At 47.6% G+C, this 18,212-nt stretch overlaps 1 protein-coding gene across 3 annotated transcripts in view; it reads left to right on the top strand.

The window, feature by feature from the left end:
- The window catches only part of PRKCB (protein kinase C beta), a 313,522-nt gene that overhangs the window by 170,183 nt on the left and 125,127 nt on the right, over positions 1-18,212 (top strand). For all 3 annotated transcript variants that reach the window (XM_054580891.1, XM_054580890.1, XM_054580892.1), the window contains one exon: positions 739-867. In XM_054580891.1, coding sequence (XP_054436866.1) covers positions 739-867 — 129 coding nt within the window. The remainder of the gene's footprint in view (positions 1-738; positions 868-18,212) is intronic.

Genomic DNA, 18,212 nt, shown 5'->3' with positions numbered 1-18,212 from the left:
ATGGCCCTGGGGTCTCTTCCAAGATGGTGCCCCTCCCAGGGGGTGGTTCGTGGCCAAAGCTGGCTGATGTGGGCATACAAAGGCCCAGCTCTCTTGTCCCAACTGGGGACAACTCTGGAGGGTCATCTGAGCCCAGGACCCCCTTAGGGTCAGCCTCGGTGCATCCTCAGCTCCTCCCTCCTGGGGCACGCGCCATAAACTTGCTCAGAGCTCCCCTTCTCAGACTCTTTCTAGGGAACTCAACCTATTAGGTATCAATATTTGAAAATCAGGATATGTCACATGCAAATCAGGGTTCCCATTTATCTTCACAAGTAGGAAGCCCTGGCTGCCTAGGCCACACACCTCCCACAGCGGAGCCTGAGTTGGGTAGCTGGGTTGTCAGGTCAGCCAAGTCCTGCCACACGCACATCTTCCCTCACTTGTGTCACCTGCGACCTGGCATTGAAGTTGGTGATTCTGGCTTTAGAGCCCATGGGGATGTGTGGGGTGCACCCTTCACCTTTGATAGGATGGACACGTCCCACTTCCTCTGCCCTTCAGGGCCTGGGGGCAGGGGGATAGTTGGAGAAGGCTTTCAGATGTAACCTGGGTAGGCAGGCTTGTTTTGGCCAAATTTGGGGGTCTCAGGTGCCTGGAGGGGAAGGAGGGGAAGAGAGGGTCCCAACCTGCCTGAGTGGGGGCAGAGACCGGTGGCATCAGCCCTGCCAACTGAGCCTTGCCCTCTCTGCCCTCCAGCCTGCATGATGAACGTCCACAAGCGCTGTGTGATGAACGTCCCCAGCCTGTGCGGCACAGACCACACGGAACGCCGAGGCCGCATCTACATCCAGGCACACATCGAGAGGGACGTCCTCATCGTGGTTGGTAAGTGGCCCCGTGTCAGGCGAGGGGAGGCTGGCGGAGGGATGAGACTGTGTGATGCTGCCTCCGGCTCCTGCATTACAGCCCTTCCCTGCTGCAGGCAGCCCTAGAAAGGCTCTGGGCACCTCAAGGTGGCTGAGCTGAGAACTCCCCCCCGCCCACTCCTCCCCTTCCTTTCCTATTCCTTTCAGTATCTTAGGAGCATGCAGTTCTAGTTCCTTTATTAAGATAGCAGAGAAGGGATGCTGGGTTCTTTCCCAAATGGTTCCAGTGGGAAGAATAGAATCTTGATGAGAAACGCCTAATTTGGGAGAGTGTTGCCCCCCTGGGGAGGAGGACAGTGCAGTGTGCACCCCTGGGAACTTTCCGTGTATTTGAAGTATTTCTTTCTTGCACCTGATGGTGCCTACACTGGTCCCTGGTATAGTATTCTCTATACTTTTGGTACTTGTGAAATGTTTTGTAATAAGAAGAAGGGATGCTATGGCCTGCTGGAGAGGTGCAGTGAGACTGGGGAGTGGAGGGCAGCGTGGTGTCTGCCATTCACCATGCTGGGCCGTTCCAGAAGCTCCTGCCTCTGACCTAGGAGCTCGGGCAAAGTGGAAAGCCAGCTGCAGTGCACTGCTAAATATGCTGCTGTAAAGCTGAGGCCGAACTTAACATTGAACTGGCTGAGAATGAGATATTATAGCTAATTAACATAATTAAGGTTTTATGACTTTTGGTAACTTAGAAAATTGATCATGGAAGGGATTGATTTGCAAAAACTGGTCTGTTTCTGGGCCCAAAAGTGGTTCTGCAGCTCTGATTTGCTCAGCCCTGTGCTGGGAGGGGCCTTACCTGAAATGCATGGAAGTTAAAAAAATATCCCCGTAAAAATATAATCCCTGTTTTAAATTGAGGTTTGTGACACCCAGTGAGCATTCGTTGAATTGCTTTTTCCTCTAAAAGGAAGGCACGTGGCTGACGTCCTCCCACCGGGATACTTGGAAGTTCTGGGAGAGAATCCTTCAGTCACTTGTTCAAAAGTAGCTGGTTTTCCCCATTGACTAGGCATTCAGGTGCTGAAGGGGCAAACATGAGACCCTTCTGCCATCTACTGTCATATTCTAGGAACTACACAGGCTCAAATGTGTTACTGGAACCTTTCTGCAGGCCATCGTTTGTTGCGGTAGTCTGCATTGATGGAACTCACTGAATGAACAGTGCTCCAAACCATGCTTATCATGACATCCTCAAGGTTCATCCATTGTTCCCACTGCAGAAAAGAAATGATAATTATGGGACATGATGGATGGCAGCAATCATATTGCAATCTATAAATGTATCAAATTCATACATTGTACACCTTACACATGTACACAATGTTATGTGTCAACTTTAAAAAGCATACATGTTATCTTTTCCATTACCCACAACAATCTTGTGAAATATCTGTTATGCTCATTTTATGAAGCTACTGAGGCTCAGGTTAGTTATGCTTCCAGGAGCTTACTCCAATAATAATAACAATAATACAACAGCCAACCTTTGAGTTCTTAACGTGTACAAAGCACTTACAAGCAGTCTCTTTCAGTGTTTTTCAGTAACTCTGCTGAGCTAAGGAGTAGTATTCTTCTACCCTTCAGGAAGCAGGCTCAGAGAGTCACACACTTGGTCATGCAGGTCTGTTTGGCCCTTAAGTATAATACACTAGGTTACTGTTTAGTTTAGGTCCCTAAACGGACACACACGCCATCCCTTATTTACCCCCTTTGTGGTCTAGCTAAGTTACCTCTTATGGATATTCCTTGGGGAGTCTTAGTTCCATCTGGTGCAATACAATGTTCCTTCAGTTTCAAGGTCAAAGTCTTCCCCTTCATCACATATATGCTCTGGCTGCTGGTCCTCAAGCAGTCCTAGTATATGCCTATGAATATTCATTTCCTGATGCTGTGCTAACAAAATACAAACCAGATGGTTTAAAAGAACAGGTATCTATTCTCTAAGTGTTCTGGAGGCTAGAAGTCTGAAATCAAAGTGTTGGCAAGGCTGGTTCCTTTTGGAGGGCTCTGAGGAAGAGTCTGGTTCATGCCCCTCTCTTAGCCTGGTGGTTACCACCAGTCTCTGGTGTTCTCCAGTCTCTCCCTGCATCATCATGTGATAGTCTTTCGTGCATGTCTCTGTGTCCAAATTTCTTCTTATAAGGGCACCAGTCATTGGATTAGGGACCCACCCTTACCTAGTATGACCCTATCTTAACTTGATTACACCTGCAAAGACCCTGTTCCAAAATAAGGCCATATTTATAAGTGCTGGGGTTAGGACTTGAAGTGAGGGGCATAATATCTTCATGCTCAGAATTTTTGATAGCATTAATTGATAGCTGTAAGCATTGTAATCACACTTTGTAGTTCTCTAAGTACTTTGACGTTGGAACATCCAATAGAGGTCATGTGTTGCCATCTCATGGAAGGGGAAACTAAGACTCGGTGAGGCTGAACAACTTACCTGGTGTCACATGCAGCACCTGGGCTTCCTGACTGCAGGTCACTGTGCCCTGCTATTGCTCCTTCACCAGGCTGAGCACAGTCAGTACTTGGCACAGGCTTGTTGATTGATTGATGATGGAAGAACCTCATGATTTGACTGTTGTTCTCTAAAAATAGAGCCAAGATGGACATTTTTGTCCCAAGTGATTTATTGGGCCTGCTCCTGGGGGGAAGAAGAGGGAGGACAGAGCAGGGAGAGGCAAAGTGAGAGTATGATTTCTGCTGAAGACTGGCCTTAGCCTGGTGCCATGGAGGTCTGGGCCCAGCATCCAGCACAGAGTCTGCCCCTCCTGAAGGCCAGAGGGCCGTTCCATGAGGATCAGTCAGTGCTGTGGACTGAATTCTGTCTCCCCAAGTCACATGTTGAAGCTCCACCCCCTGTGAAATGGTATTTGGAGATGGGGCCTTTGGGAGGTAATTAGGGTTAGATGGGGGCTCTCATGATGAGATGAATAAGTAGCTTTATAAGAAAAGGAAGAGAAAGAGATTCTCTCTCTGACATGTGAGGGCATAGCAAGAGCCAGAAAGCAGGTTCTTACCAGGAACCAAGTTAGCCCGCACCTTGATCTTATTTTTTATTTACTGATTTTAGGCAGAGAGAAAAGAGAGGAAGGGGGATGCGGAGAGAGAGACAGACAGACATCCATTTGTTCCACTTATGTATGCACTCATTGGTTGATTGTTGTATGTGCCCTGACTGGGGATTGAACCTGCAACCCTGGAATGCTAGGGCACGCTCTAACCAATAGAGCATACCTAGCTACCCTGACAGGACCTGCACCTTGGTCTTAGCCTTTCAGCCTCCAGAACTGTGAGAGACAGAAGTCTGTTGTTTAAGCCTCCTAGTTCATGGTATTTTGTTACAGCACCCTGAGGTGACAAAGACAGTCAGTCTGCGCTGCAGGTTGCTGGGGTTAGAGGTGGGAGGGTGGGGTTACCTCTCAGGCCACGTGGCTTCTGTGTGAGTGAGAGCGATTATCTGGACCTGGGAGCAACCATGAACTATTAACATCCAGCAGTCAGAGCACGCAGGGGATGTGTTCATCGGCTGGCGGGGAGGGAGCTGGGCAGGGCGCAAGACACCTGGCTATCCCTTTGATCTCCCATACGTACTTCTGGCTCCGTGGCTGGGACTTCAGGTCCCTCCTCCTTGATCTCAGCCAGACAGATCAGAGAGCTAAAGACTAAACGGGATCCTTCCCAGCAGTTCCAGGCCAGAAGTGGCCTGTAGTGTCTATTGAATCTCCTCCCTTCATGCAGATCTTACAGGCATGTTCATTGTTGAGACTTTCCACTCAACAGCCCAGGATACTTGGCCATTTGCTCTGAATGTATGTGCACCTTGGAAATGCCATCCCATCTAGACGCCGCAGCAGGCTGTAAGTGCTTCTGAAAGGTCTGCTGATTTTCTCAGATGTCCTGTGGCTACTGAAATCCAGGCTTTGTATCTGCTGTCAGGGGTCTTGCAGGTCAGCATTAGAGTTGTACTCTGATGAGCTCTTCTTTGAAAAATTCATGACTGGTTCTCATTGCCCCTAGGATGGTCGATCTGCTGTGGTGGTCTTATAGTCTAGTCTCTGTCTCTTCCCCTTTTTCTTCTAGTCCTTTATCCTCTGCTGCCCACCAGTGGGATGTCTCTTAGCCTGCTCCCTCAGTCTAGATGTTCATCTTTGCCCTCATGTTTCCTTCCAGCAGTCAACTCTGTCTCTTCCTTAGGCCTCAAACTCATTTTCACCACCAGGGAAGCTTCCCCCAGCCTTCCCTTACTGTAGGTGCTCATGGTGTCCTGAACTTCAACTGTGTCAGTCGTGTTTGTGTGTTGGGTTGGTTAGTGTCTGCTTCCCCCACTGGGCTGTAAGCACCGTGAGAGCAGGCCTGTGTCTGCTTCGGCTCACCACTCTTTCCCAGCACCTAGTATGAGGAGCATCATTGACTGTGGGTGATAGGTTTGTGCGAATGAAATACCACTTGAGGATACTGCTAGATACCACGACTCCACAAACGATCCCCAGATCACTGCCTTCTGAAGTGAGGAGCTGAAGTCCAGCAGATAAAATGTTTCACATCATTATTCTTACAGGAAGGAGACCATGCAGAAAATCTTACGGACTAGGTCCAAGATCAACATCAAATGTTAGTAGGATTAGGAGCCAGCCTCTGGAGCTATGACTACCCTTACTCCTCGGATAACGTAGAAAAGACACAGAGCAGTGGAACTTGTAGAACCGTAGGAAACCATATGGACATCATGAGGCCCAGTGGGATTATAAGAGCAGGCCACGTGGTGTCAGAAGCACAGGTCAAAGTTGTAAAGTTGATGAAGCCCATGGCCTTGCACATGTTACCCCCTTGCAATCCAGTGTCTCCTGTTAACATAGCAACTGGCATCCCATCATTCCCATTCCCATCTACATTACGGCCAGCTGCAAATCCTTAACCATAGCCATATTCATACCCGTAATTATATCTTACAAAAGCTGGGGCTGTTCTTTAAAATAAAGCTGAAGGAGCAATTTTTTTGAGGTTTCTCTTTGGGAGTTCCATTCAGTGTTCTTACCATTGTATTCTGCTATACAAAACCTTCTTAGATGGAAGCAGCGCCCAGAAAGATTTAGCTGCTCCCCAATATTGTGGTATTTATATCCTTTTCAAGATCTGACATTCACACATCAGAAGAAGAAAGCACCAAAGAGACATTATTCGTTACAGGCTGTTGGGGAAAGTTGAGGATCACATCTGCCCATACTTTAGGTTCCAAAAGAGATTTTAAAAGGGCTCTTAGGAGAAAGGAAACAGGTACTGAAGGCTCACACAAGACCCTCTTGCTATTTAAGGAGCTGTTTCAAGGTAGAGAAGGTTTTACCATCATGGGAACTCTAACAAGGAGAAAAGAATATAAGAAGGCCTTTGAGGGCCCATCACCTGGGTACCCACATGGGTACCTTTCTTCTAAAACCAATATGGTAGGACAACACCAGAATAGCAGAAGGCACCTGAGGGGTGAGGTGGGAGGTTGGGTGCGTTGGAGTGCTTAGGTCTTTACAGTGTGAGAAAGGTGGTGTGTTATAGGTAGCAGGGTAAAATGGGTTCAGTTAGCATGAGTGTTCATTCATCCATTCATTCATTCAGACCCAGTGGCAGTGAGACCTAGTCTCTGCCCTCGGGGAGCTTACAACTGAGTGGGACAGATAGACATGGATGATTATATTGCAAGTGGCAAGTATTGTGACGGTAACATGGGAGCTCCCAGAGGGTCAGCTGAACTTTCAGGAGGAAGCCATGGCTGAGCTGAGTCTGTAGGCAGTATGGCAGTTACCTGGATGGGGCAAACTGTGTCAGGGTAAGAAAAATAATGTTAGCTATGTTTATCAAGTACTTATTACATGCCAGGTGCTTTACATAGAGCGACACATTATTCATCTTAACAGTCCTCTGTCATAGGTATTACTATTATCCCCATTTTACATGTGAGGAACCAGGCACAGGGCCAGTTAACTTTCCAAGAGTCAAACAGTAAGTGTAGGTCTCAGGTGGAGCCCAGGCAGTTTGGCTCCACGGCCCACAGTCTTGCCACGATGCTGTGCTCCAGGCAGGGGCAGTAGGTGGCCCAAAGCATGGAAACCGGAAATGGTAGGGGGTGTGGCTGTTAGCCTTGAGTGTGGCTTCCTTTTCTCATGGTCTGGATAGAAGCTCCTCCTGAATCTACTCATTCACTCTCTCAGTCATCCACTCATTCATTCTACAATATTAATCGAGTTTCCAGTGTTTGTTGAGGATATTCTAGGCCCTTGGGATACTGCAGGGGACAGGTCTCTGCCTGGGCGCATGTCACAACCTGGGGTCTTGCCAATTCCCTGGGATCTTTGGGATCTTTTCTTATCTTTCTTCCTTTCTCAACCACAGGAAATCTCCTTCTTTCAGGTTAAAATTCACTGCCCTTTGAGTTTTTTTCAAGATCTCCTCCTTCAATATAGTTTCTTGTTGGACACCTCTGAGTTTTGGGAATTTGAAACACAAAGCTAGAATGACCTGAAGCCTGTTTTTGCTGTTTGTCCTTCCACATACTTCCCCTGAGCTGGCTCTCTGCTTTAAAGGGAAAGAGAAGACAGGAGAGAAAGGGAAATGTAATGAAGAAAGCTCCAGAGGTGTTATGATCTCAAAATATTACTCAGGCATGCATCAATTGCAGGGATGGAAAATATTCATAAATTAGGCTGCTGGGGCCCACCAGGGGGCAGTCTGTGCCTTCAAAGCCATTCCTTCCCAAAGACCTTGCACGAGGAAGCAAAATCACTTCACTGTCATTTCCATCATGGAAAGCACTGCAGAGGACAGTCCCAGCTGTTCCCCGAGGCCCAGGGAAAGGAGCTAACTCCTCAAGGCCACATGTCATAGAGCGGGGACAAGGCCCAGTTCTGGCGGATTCTCCTCCTCCTTTAGACATTACTGGTTAGTAGTCCCCACAACCTTTTATTATAAAAAGTGTCCAACATACAGCAAAGTTGAAAGATTCTTATTGTGAACACACATTTGTCCACCTCTAGATTTTGCCGTTACCTTTACTGTACTAGCTTAGCCAGTATCCATGTGTCTCACTCTCTATCCATTGGTCATCTTATTTTTGATATATTCCAGCGTTAAAGACATTAAGGCCCCCCTCAATACTTCAGCATCAACTAGAACTCAAAACTTATTTACAGCTTTGTTTTTGCTTTTGGGATGAAATATATATACAGTGAAGTGCACACATCTTAAGGTTACAGTGGCTAAGTATCGTCAGAGGTGTACTACTGTGTAACCCCAACCTCTGCTGCATTGAGCCTCTTTTTTTGCTGTCACAGCTGCCTCTGGGGCTCTGGGGAAAGTGGGGAGCACCATCCGAAGAGCAGTGCCCTGGGTGTGCAGACATGCATGTACCCCCATCCCCCCATGAGCTCTGGGAATTGGGGCACCATGGTACCCAAGATTCCTCAGACTACATCATACTTAAGAAAAGTTAGATTTTTTAAAAAGAAGTTGCAGTGCAGTAAAATTGGTTTTTGAAAACACTTTGTTGTGTACTGATTGGAGAGAAAATTCCCTAAAACAAACTCAGCAAGATCCTCATGTGGTTTTGTGTTTCTCTTCAGTGCATTTGTAATGAAGAAGCTGAGTTAAAATGTATCTTCATCTATGGCACGCTAACCTTCCCTCTCGGGGCACGGCAGATAGTTGTCTGCATAAGCCCTGGGGTCGGGACCAGAAGTCCCTGCCCACCCTTCCTTTGGAGCCTTTGGCTTGTGGTGAGATAGGTCGGTGTCCTGGGCACTGAAGGAGATGGAGTTGATGCGAGGAGATGAAGGGAGCTGAAGTCTTTATACTCAATGATCCTTCTTTTCTTCCCTGAATGCTGAAGGCTCATAAGAATAATCAAGCCCAGACCATTGCCCAAGAACCCTAAATGTTGGAATGTACTGGGTGTACGTGTTGTTCCTTACAATTCCTGCTGAATTGCATTGACGACGGCATTGCCAAGATATCTGCAGGGCCATGGCTTGTCACCAACTTTAGGGGAAGTGGCCCAGCAGGATTTATTAAAATATGTATGCAGATGCACACTTTGACTCTCATAAATTACACTCTGGGAGATTTAGCCTATTGAAATAAAACACAAGCAAGCAAGGAAATAAAGTCTAGAACAAGCATGCTTATTGATGTTTGGTTTGCGGTGGCAAAGAATTGGAATTGCCTTATTAGAGTGTTTCCATTTTATGGGATATTCTCACTCAGTTGTTGAGAACAGTGAATTAAAATGGTGTATGGGACTTCTATGGAGCTAGTCATGCTCTGTTTTTTGATAGGGAGCTGGTTACGCAGATATATTCACTTTCTGAAAATGTATCAAACTATATCATTATGATTTGTATACTTTTTATATGTATAGTGTACTTCACGTGCCACTTATATTATTTAAAAACTTAAATAATAAAAATTCTAAATATTTGAAAACCAAAACGAAACACCAAAAGGTCAGAGCTCTGGCTTAATGGCCTGGAGCAGGGGTTGGCAAATGATGGCCTATGGGCCAGATATGGCCCACTACTTGTTTCTGTAAATAAAAATTTTATGGGCACTCGGCTATACCCGTTCATTTCCATAATGTCTCTGGCTGCTTTGGTGATACAATGGTGAGTTCACTGAGTGGTTGTGGCAGAGCCTGTATGGTCTGCAAAGCCTAAAATACTTACTCTTTGGCCTTTACTGGAAAGCATTTGTCCACCGTGACCTGGAGGACCATCTCTGATGCATTATTAAGTGAGAGGATGTGGTTGCATAAAAAGATACTTAGTTTGATCTCATTTCAAAGAAATAAGCAGCCGCAACAGAGACTTTCTATGTGTGAAGTTAGGTTCGTATATTTTTGTAAGGGTGGGAAGCAGGGTGTGGAAGGCTACAGACCATGCCGTAAACATTGAGATTGGGGAGGGAGTGGGGGAGCGGGAATGGAGAGAGCTGGGTGGGGAAGGGGTTGGTGCCATATCCTTCTGTGTCTTAGGAATTATTTCTCTGATTGCAATAAACACGTCACTTTTGTCATTTTTGGAAAAAGACCCAGAAAATTCTGAATAGGAAAAACTGTTTTAAGTTAATGTTCCTACCAACGTAGCAGTGAAAAATCAAGTGGCTGGTACCAGTGACAGGGTGTCGGTGACGGCTGGGTGCTTCCCAGCTTGGGCAGAGCTGGGTTTTCACTGTCACAGCCGTGTGTCTTGTGAGATGGGCCTGCTCTCTGTCCCTCACAGCGTTTGCCTTTTGATGGCTTTTTGTAGCCCTTGTCACTAGCATCACCCTCACTGATGTCCTGGGAAGCATGTCTTCTCTGTTCTTTGCCTGGCTGCCTACACTAACACCCTCAACCTACCCCACCTCTAGGTCTAAAGTCTTTGACTTACAAAATTCAAATACTCTGGTGCTGTTCCCCACTGTGTAGACAGCCAAGGCCTCAGAGTTTCTTTTGGAGAGGTTCATGCTTCAAAATACGTTGGCCTTGGCTGCTCTAAGTGTCGTCTGTGGACCAGTGGCATCAGCGTCAACCTGGGAGCTGGTTAGAGATGCAGACTCTCTGGTTCCATCTGGACCAGCTCAGTCAGAATCCACATTTCAACAAAATCTCCAGGCGATTTGTGTGTGCTTTAAAGTGGCGTAAAATTCCTTGCTGCAGCCATAGCAATGGGGTAGAATGATGTGTCTCTCTACCCGGTGGCAGGCTTTACCCCTGTCCTGCTGCTGAAAGGAAGGGGCACTACCAGTGGATGTGCTTGGGGCTGTGTGAGCGTCCAGCCCCACCTTGACAATGGCACTTCAGCGATCATAAAGCTCTGGTGTCAGTACTCAGGGGCCAAAATCCCCTTTCCTCTGTAGCCTGAAACTACTCATGCCCCAGGATAAGACTCATGCAACCTGAGCCTCTTGCTCTAGCCTTTCTTGTAAAATGACACAGAGCCTCCCTCCCTTGCTTCATAGCTGCCTCCTACTACCACCCCGGAGGAGAAGGCATTACCTTCCAGTCAGCAGCCCGGGCCTGCTTTTCTCGTTGACAGGCTGCAAGCATACATTAACTGTAGGCTTATAGGCCAGCAGAGTCTGTGACCACAGGGCTTGAGCATGGGCTTTGGAGTCAGGCCTGAGTTTGAATCCTGGCTCCAGCCTACCCTTGTGAGCAAGCCAGCCAGGCACCTGCTCTTGTGGCTCCTGTGTTTTTTTTCTAATAAGCAAATGAACAATAGCAGGGTACCTTCAGATAGTGATAAAGGCCCTAAAGAAAGGAAGATAAAGCAGTCATGTGATTGAGGGTGGCCTGTGGTCATTGGCAGAGATGATGGCCCTTGGCTGAGACCTGAATGATGAGCAGGAGGGAGCCAGCTTGCTGAAAATCCAGGGCACAGCATGCCAGGGGAAGGGGACAGCACAGGCAAAAGCCCTGAGGGAAGGGAGGTGGGCCTGTGCAATGCAGGAATGGAGAGAAAGTGGAGTGGCTGGAGCGCTGTGATGGGGGTGAAGGGATGAGGCTGGTGGGCAGACAGGAGGCCAGGTAGGCCTTGTGAAGGAGCACTATGGGCTGGAGGTACCCTGGGTTGCTCCCTGGAGGAGGCAATATAGACACAAGATAGAAGGATGAGCTTTTATTACTGTACTGCAGACAAGGACAAGGACAACAAGAACACTTATGATAATGAGGGCCAGGCTCTAAGTAGAGCTGGTGGAATTGAGGGCATTCAGAAGACTTTCCCAGTCACCTCATGTAATCCTATCAACAACCCTTTGAGATAGTAACTAGTATCATCTCCATATTACAGACAAGGAAACCGAGGCAGAAAGGGAGGTTCAATAACTTGCCCAAGTCACACAGCTGGGAAGAGGAAGAGCTGGGACTTGAACCCAAGTATTGATTCCAGAGCACTGTGCTCTGGGATGCCCTTGATCCTGCCTCCATCCCTCATTGGTGGATTGGTGATGGTGGATATCAGCCACAAGCATCCCTGATAGAATCCTCCTCCCAGCTTCAGCTGTTAGGGCAGCTCTTTCTGTGCTGCAGAAGAGGAAACAGATGTGCAGGGCTAGTGCCTTGTGCTGACAGATTTTTTCAGAGGGCACTGTTCCCAACACTCCCGCATGCCTATTCTTCTCCCTTGGGCGTGTGGGAACCAAAAGTTCCTGGACTGTGAAGCTGACGATGATGCCATGTTGCCACATTGGCCTGCCTTTCTGCAGAAAGGCAGACTTCATTGGCCGAAAGATGCTTGCTAACTTTCTAGGCTGTGAGTAGTAGAGAGATGGAGAAGGTCTTTCCTCTAAACATTGCTATGGTAGGGCCAGGGGCTGGGTTATTGGATGCTGGCCATCCTATCTGCTTGGAACGTAAGGAATGCCTAGATAGCTTGGGAAGGTAAAATGAGGGCTGTGCCCACCTTATAGGGTTGTGGGGAGAATTCCACAGCTGGTGTATGTAAAAGGTTTAGAATACCACCTGCTACAGTGGACGCCAGGTGCTCTTGCTCTTATTCTGGTCAGATTGGTTTGCCCAGCCCTTTTTGAGTTTCGTGGCTGATTTTTGCCTGTTTTGCCAATGTGGAGTTTCCTGTTAGTGGCCTTTTTGTCTTCCCCCAAAGTGGCCATGCGAACACATGGTTTCCTGAGAGAGAAGTCCAGCTTCCCAGAGACCCTGCCAATACTGGACAGGTAGAGGGAGCCGTGGTCAGGGGCATCCTCCTTGGCCATGACATATCCTGGAGATCTTACAACATCTAAGATGTATCTTTTATAAAGCAATGAGGCATCTGGGGCTGCTCACAGGGGCTACGTGGCTCTACCAGTCATGGCCTGAGAGAGGGTATCTGCCCAGTTAGAGTATTCAAGGGATCTGGTTTCTAAGCCTGTTACTTACAGACACTGTTGCAATGATATCTGCAGCCAGCATTTACTGAGCACTTACTACATGTCCGTGCTTTAGGGGACCAACTCATATAATGCTTGCCTTGAGCCTTTAAAGTTTTACCCCCATTTTTTTTTTTTTCAGGAAAAGCTGCAGTGGGGAGAGGCTGAATAGCTCATTTAAAGTTGCACTGTTATAAAGTGGCAGATCTAGGATTCAAACCCTGGCTGCCTGATTCCAGGGCCCACGCGCCTACCAGCTACCCTGTCCTTGAGTACCCTGGGGCAGCTGCAGTGCAAGCTGGTGGAATTGGGGCATTCATCAGTTGAAGGGGAGAGAGACAGAAGAAAGTTTGCAGCTGTTCTTTTGAGAAAGCGTTCTCACAAATAAAAAGGCGCTCACTGGGTGTTCAGGTTATGCTGGGAAATGTCAGGACACTAAGTGGCTTGAGCATGGTGGAGGGGCAGGTCCTCAAGGGAGACCAGCTTCCTCCCCCGTATTATGGATGCTGGGCTTCTCAAGGCCCCTGTCCTCAGGGGAACCACTCTGAGGACCATGGAACAGTTTACTGGAGGAGTTAGACATTACACAGGCTTGGAGAAGCTGGGCACAGGAAGGTCTGAAAGGACAAGTCAAAAGGTCAGAGGAAGATCAGTCCAGGCAGACAGGGTGGAGTTGGTGGGGAATCCAATAAGCCAGACACTTCGAGCTGCTGAGGTCGATGCTAACTTTGTGAAACTTCTACTTTCTTCCTATGGTTCATGCAGTACAGGTGTGCCGACAGCCTTTTACTCATCTGAAGACAGTTCTTTGGTGCCCCAGAATCTCTCCGTTCCTAGGTGAAGCTGTCCCAACTCCTTTGGCCATAGGCTATCTAATCCCTAACCCACAACCCTCAGCTTCCAGCACCATGTGACATAGTTAAAGTATCCCCTCCCCATTTCCTCCTGGATAACCCTCCAGCTGGAGCAGCTCTCTTATCAAGTACAATGCCCTAGTTGAAAGGGAAGCTTCCTGGGTGGCAGGGCAGGGAGGGATTGATGCCTCTCTGATTCTAGATGAGTGGCTCTCAACCTTCCCTTCTGCAGCCTTCCACTCTGTTCTGTTCTGTTCACTTTCCTTTAAGGAATCCTTTGAGAAAAACCATCCTGACTCTTAGTTGATGTCACTGACCATGGATGAATATGTCGAGACCCACCATTTAAACACCACTATCCTAGACAGTGTAATTCTCTTTCTGCATCCTGAGATGACTTTATTCTTTTGGGGGGGCTTGAGGTAAGGCCAACCACATCACATTGTTGGTTTACTTTGGGTTTACAGTCAGTTAAACCTCATGCCTACCCCATCAGGTGCCGCTAACCTACATTTTCCACATCCTCATGCAGCACTTTGGGGGATTTTTCAGACTTAGGGATGAGCTGGATACATTCCGTCTTGTTGGATGTGGCCCTTTGCTCGAGGGCCATGCTGTGAACTTCTTGTATCTACTCAGTCTTGGCCAGTATCTTCTGGGTGTCACTTTGCCAATACTGTTCTTTGTATTGGGTCTGTGCCCTTTCTCCACTGCTCCCCATCTTTCCGGGGTTTTTTGTTTGTTTGTCTTTTTGAAAATGTAGGCCTTATTATTTGGGATGGGGAGACCAATAGATCAGGAGACTATGGCCACTGAAACAGTAGTTTGTCCCTCATGGTTCCCAGCAGGAGGGGAGCTGCACGCCACACTGGGCCTCATGGGGATGGATGGTCAGGAGGCAGAGGGAGTGGGAGGAAAATGTGAGCATGAGTCTTTCTTTTGGTTTCATGGGAGGAACGGTGAGGTGGTGTGCATAGCCTTAGGGCTGGCTGCTTTGAATAATTTCAGTGGGCTCTGGAGTGTCCTGGTGTCTCTAGTTGCCTGGTACCTGGTCCTGGCGCGATCAGTGCAGGAAATAGTGGCCCTGAGTATGGTAACGCCATAAAGGAGGGGCGTGGTGTGTGGGCTCTGGATGGGTTGGTTTGTATATGAAAGGTGCACTTACAGCTGAGTCTTCTGTTGTCTCTAGGATTTGGCCAGCCTTGGGCAGGGCAGTCTGTCTGAGATGAGCAAGGTCCCAGATGTCAAAGTATCAGAAATACAAAAAATTTAAAAGTTGTGATTAATACATTTAAACTATTTTTACTTAATGATATTATCAAACTAGTACATGTATAGAGGTAAAAAAAAAAAAAAAAAAAGGTATCTCAGGGTGCATTGAAAAGCTTATGATGAGAACCTATGATCCCTGCCCAACCTGAGTTCCGATCATTGGAGTAGTGCTTCTCCGGCTTGAGCAGGCATCAGAATCGCCTAGACAGTGTCTGAGAATTTGCATTTCTAACAAGTTCAATGGGACTGTGCTTTTTTGCTGGTACCTTGACTGTATTTTAATGACAGGTTCTGTCACTGTTTCAGTTCTCCACTCCATGGCTCTGACTTCCTGAGCAGGACTGAGCTGACTGGCACCATCCTTCCCCCACATACCCGTAGCACAGGTGTAGTGACATTTTAGTCCCTCATTCAGCAAATAGGATGACTGTTGAGCATCTTGTACGGGCCAGGCACTGACCTAGTCATGGAGAGTTGTCAGAGGACAAGACAGAGTCCTGCCCTCATGGAGTTGTTCTAGTTTGGGACTCCACAAGGTTTTCCTGTTAACCAGATAGACTCTGGAGCCATGTGGTTGCTGTCACAACTACTCAAATCTGTGACTGTGACTGTAACAAGAAAGTGCCAAAGACACTATGTAAATGAATGGGTGTGGCTGTGTTCCCAAGAAACTTTATTGACAAAAGCAAGGGTGAGCTGGACCTGGCCCCCTGGCTTCCTCTGCTGTGGTGTGAGACAGACAGTGAAGTAGGTAACTAACTAGAAAATACAATAGATTGGATGGTGAGTGTGAAGGAGAAAGTAAAGCAGAAGAGGAGGATAGGAAGTACAGGGGAAGGGGCAGGGACAAATTTAGATGTGGCGGAAAGGAAAGAGTCACTGAGATGGGGACATTGGAGTATGACTCTTGAAGGAGGGAGATAGGCAGCTGCCTGGCAGTAGAGCATTTCAGGCAGAGAAGCAGCCAGTGCAAAGGCCCTGTGGCAAGAGCATGCTCGATATGCTTGGGGAAGCAGCAGGGAGGCTTGGGTGTCTTTGTGGAGTGAGCCAGGAGGAGGGGAGTGGGAGAGGAGGTCAGAGGTGATGCAGAGGCAGCTGCTGAGGGCTTTGTTATGGCTCAAGTAGTTTTAATAGCACCTCTAAGTTACAAATGTACAACTGCATTTCTTGTTTTCTCAACAAGAAATGTTAAGCAGCATTCCCTGACTTTCTATTTTGTAAGAGGGACCGGGCACTTTTCCATGCATTATATCATTTAATTTGTCCGAGATAGATACTGATACTGCCTCACTCTGTACAGGAAGGAAATTGAAGCTCAGAAAGTTGAAGTGACTTGGCTAAAGTCACACAGCTAGCAAGCGCCAGAGCTGGGATTTGAATCCTGGTCTGCCTTCATATAGGGAGAGATCTTGGTGCCCACATTTTACTGAAAGGCAGCACTGTAATCCTTCAAGGATACTGAGGGAACCTGTGGTTTTTGAACAATACAATGTAAAACCTTGGCCAAGGAGTGGTGTGGGTGCATCAATCAAAGCAAACAGGAACTGTTCTGAGAGAGAGGAAAGGTTCTTTTCTGTAGGCACTCTGACCACACGCTGACAGCTCATTCCTCTGCTGCTGATGTATTTGGACACTCTTAGCACAAGACTTGCATGCAATTAGTCCAGATCATTTTAGCATAGTCTCTTGGAAATATTTGGAATTTTCTCTCTGTCTGGCCTTGTCTATGATGTAACCACAGCTTTATTTAGTTGGCCATCCATCCTGGAATATTGTGATCTCCATCTATTTACATCACTCTGGTCTGATTGGTCTTGTTTTCCTGGAGGGCACAGGCTGTTGTTGTGTGGGTTTGCCTCTTCCCCTGGGATACCCCCCACCTCCGAACAAGGTAACAGAGCTGGAGTCCTGGTCAGTATGTAATGCAAAGGAGATGCAAATGAGGGCCTGCATTGGCATGAGCCTGGAGGTCAGAGCTCTGGGGGCTTCAGTTTCCCTCTTCATGAGGAGGTTATTAAACCTGGCAGTTCCTTTAAGGATCCTTTCTGCCCACCAAAGCACTCTTAATGAGAGCAGAATCTGACTGCTCCTGCATCCTCTTCAGACACCTGGTGATCAGAGGCTGGAGAGAGAGCTAGCTGTCCATGGGTTGTCACAAGCCACTGAGTTATCATCAGCTGCCTGCTGGGCTCTGAGAAGTGCTGGAAAGGAAGGGAGGTGGCGGGTTCCTGCCCACTATTGTCTGTTCCTCCTCCTGCAGAGGCAGCTACGGATGGCTGGACTGGGGCTCTGGGGGCCTCTGTGTTCCTCACTGAGTGCCTGCTTCAGCTCAGAGAATGGATCTCCACAGGGACTTAAAAGAGTTAAGAGCTGACAGTCTGCTTCTACCTCCTCCCTCCAAGAGGAGGAGGAGGATCGATGATCCTTTGAGTTTATTTCTTCCAGTCTAACCCACTGTCCTCACCTGCAGCTGGAAAAATCCCAATTCAAGTGGACTTTTGAACTGAGAAAAGAAAAGTGACCCAAACTGCAGGAAATTATGGAATGGTTAGTGGAGAACTACACAGGGGCATACACATGGAGAGCCAGTGGATGCAAAAGATGCTTCCATAGCATTTTCTGCTTATCTGTCCTTGTTTTGTGGGGATGGGTACAGTGCAACTCCCTTGACAAAAGCATTGCAGTCTCTCTCTAAATATTAACATAAAATGCATGCAAACAAGGACCTCCTAGTGTTAGGCACAGTGTTGAACTCTTTCAGTGTATTAATGCATTTTATCTCCATGTACAGGTGGGAAAATGAGGCTCAGGGAGCTTAATTGACATTGACTTGCCTGAGGTCGTTTTGCTAGTAAGTAGTAGAATTGAGGTTGATACCAAGTTGTTTGGGCCCTTAGCCATGGTGGCAAATTGAGGATTTAGGGATTGAAATGGTGACTTAACTGAGGATGAGTGTGTTTCTGTTCAGCTTTGCAGCAGAAGCACAGCTGCCTTCCTCCCCTGTGTGTGGTCCTCCCTCACCCCAAAGGTGATTTCCCCAGCAGGGACAGTTTGAGGGAGGGGAGGGGACACAGGTGCTTTGTGGTCTTGTTAGATCTGCATGACAACCCTGTGAGATAATACCTATTCCATACCCACTACCATTCTGATTTTCCAGAGAGGCTAATGCAGCTCAGAGAGGTGACTTTACTTGCCACAAGTCCCACAGCTAGTGAGTGGTGGGGCTTGACTTATATCTAGATGTGAGTGATTCTATACCTAGGCCCTAATGTACAGC

Source organism: Pteronotus mesoamericanus, unplaced genomic scaffold (assembly GCF_021234165.1).
Source record: "Pteronotus mesoamericanus isolate MK-2021 breed Mesoamerican mustached bat unplaced genomic scaffold, CSHL_Meso_final contig_64, whole genome shotgun sequence".
NCBI lineage: Eukaryota > Metazoa > Chordata > Mammalia > Chiroptera > Mormoopidae > Pteronotus > Pteronotus mesoamericanus.
Note: the sequence above shows the minus strand (reverse complement) of the source record. Positions and strands in the feature narration are given on the sequence as shown.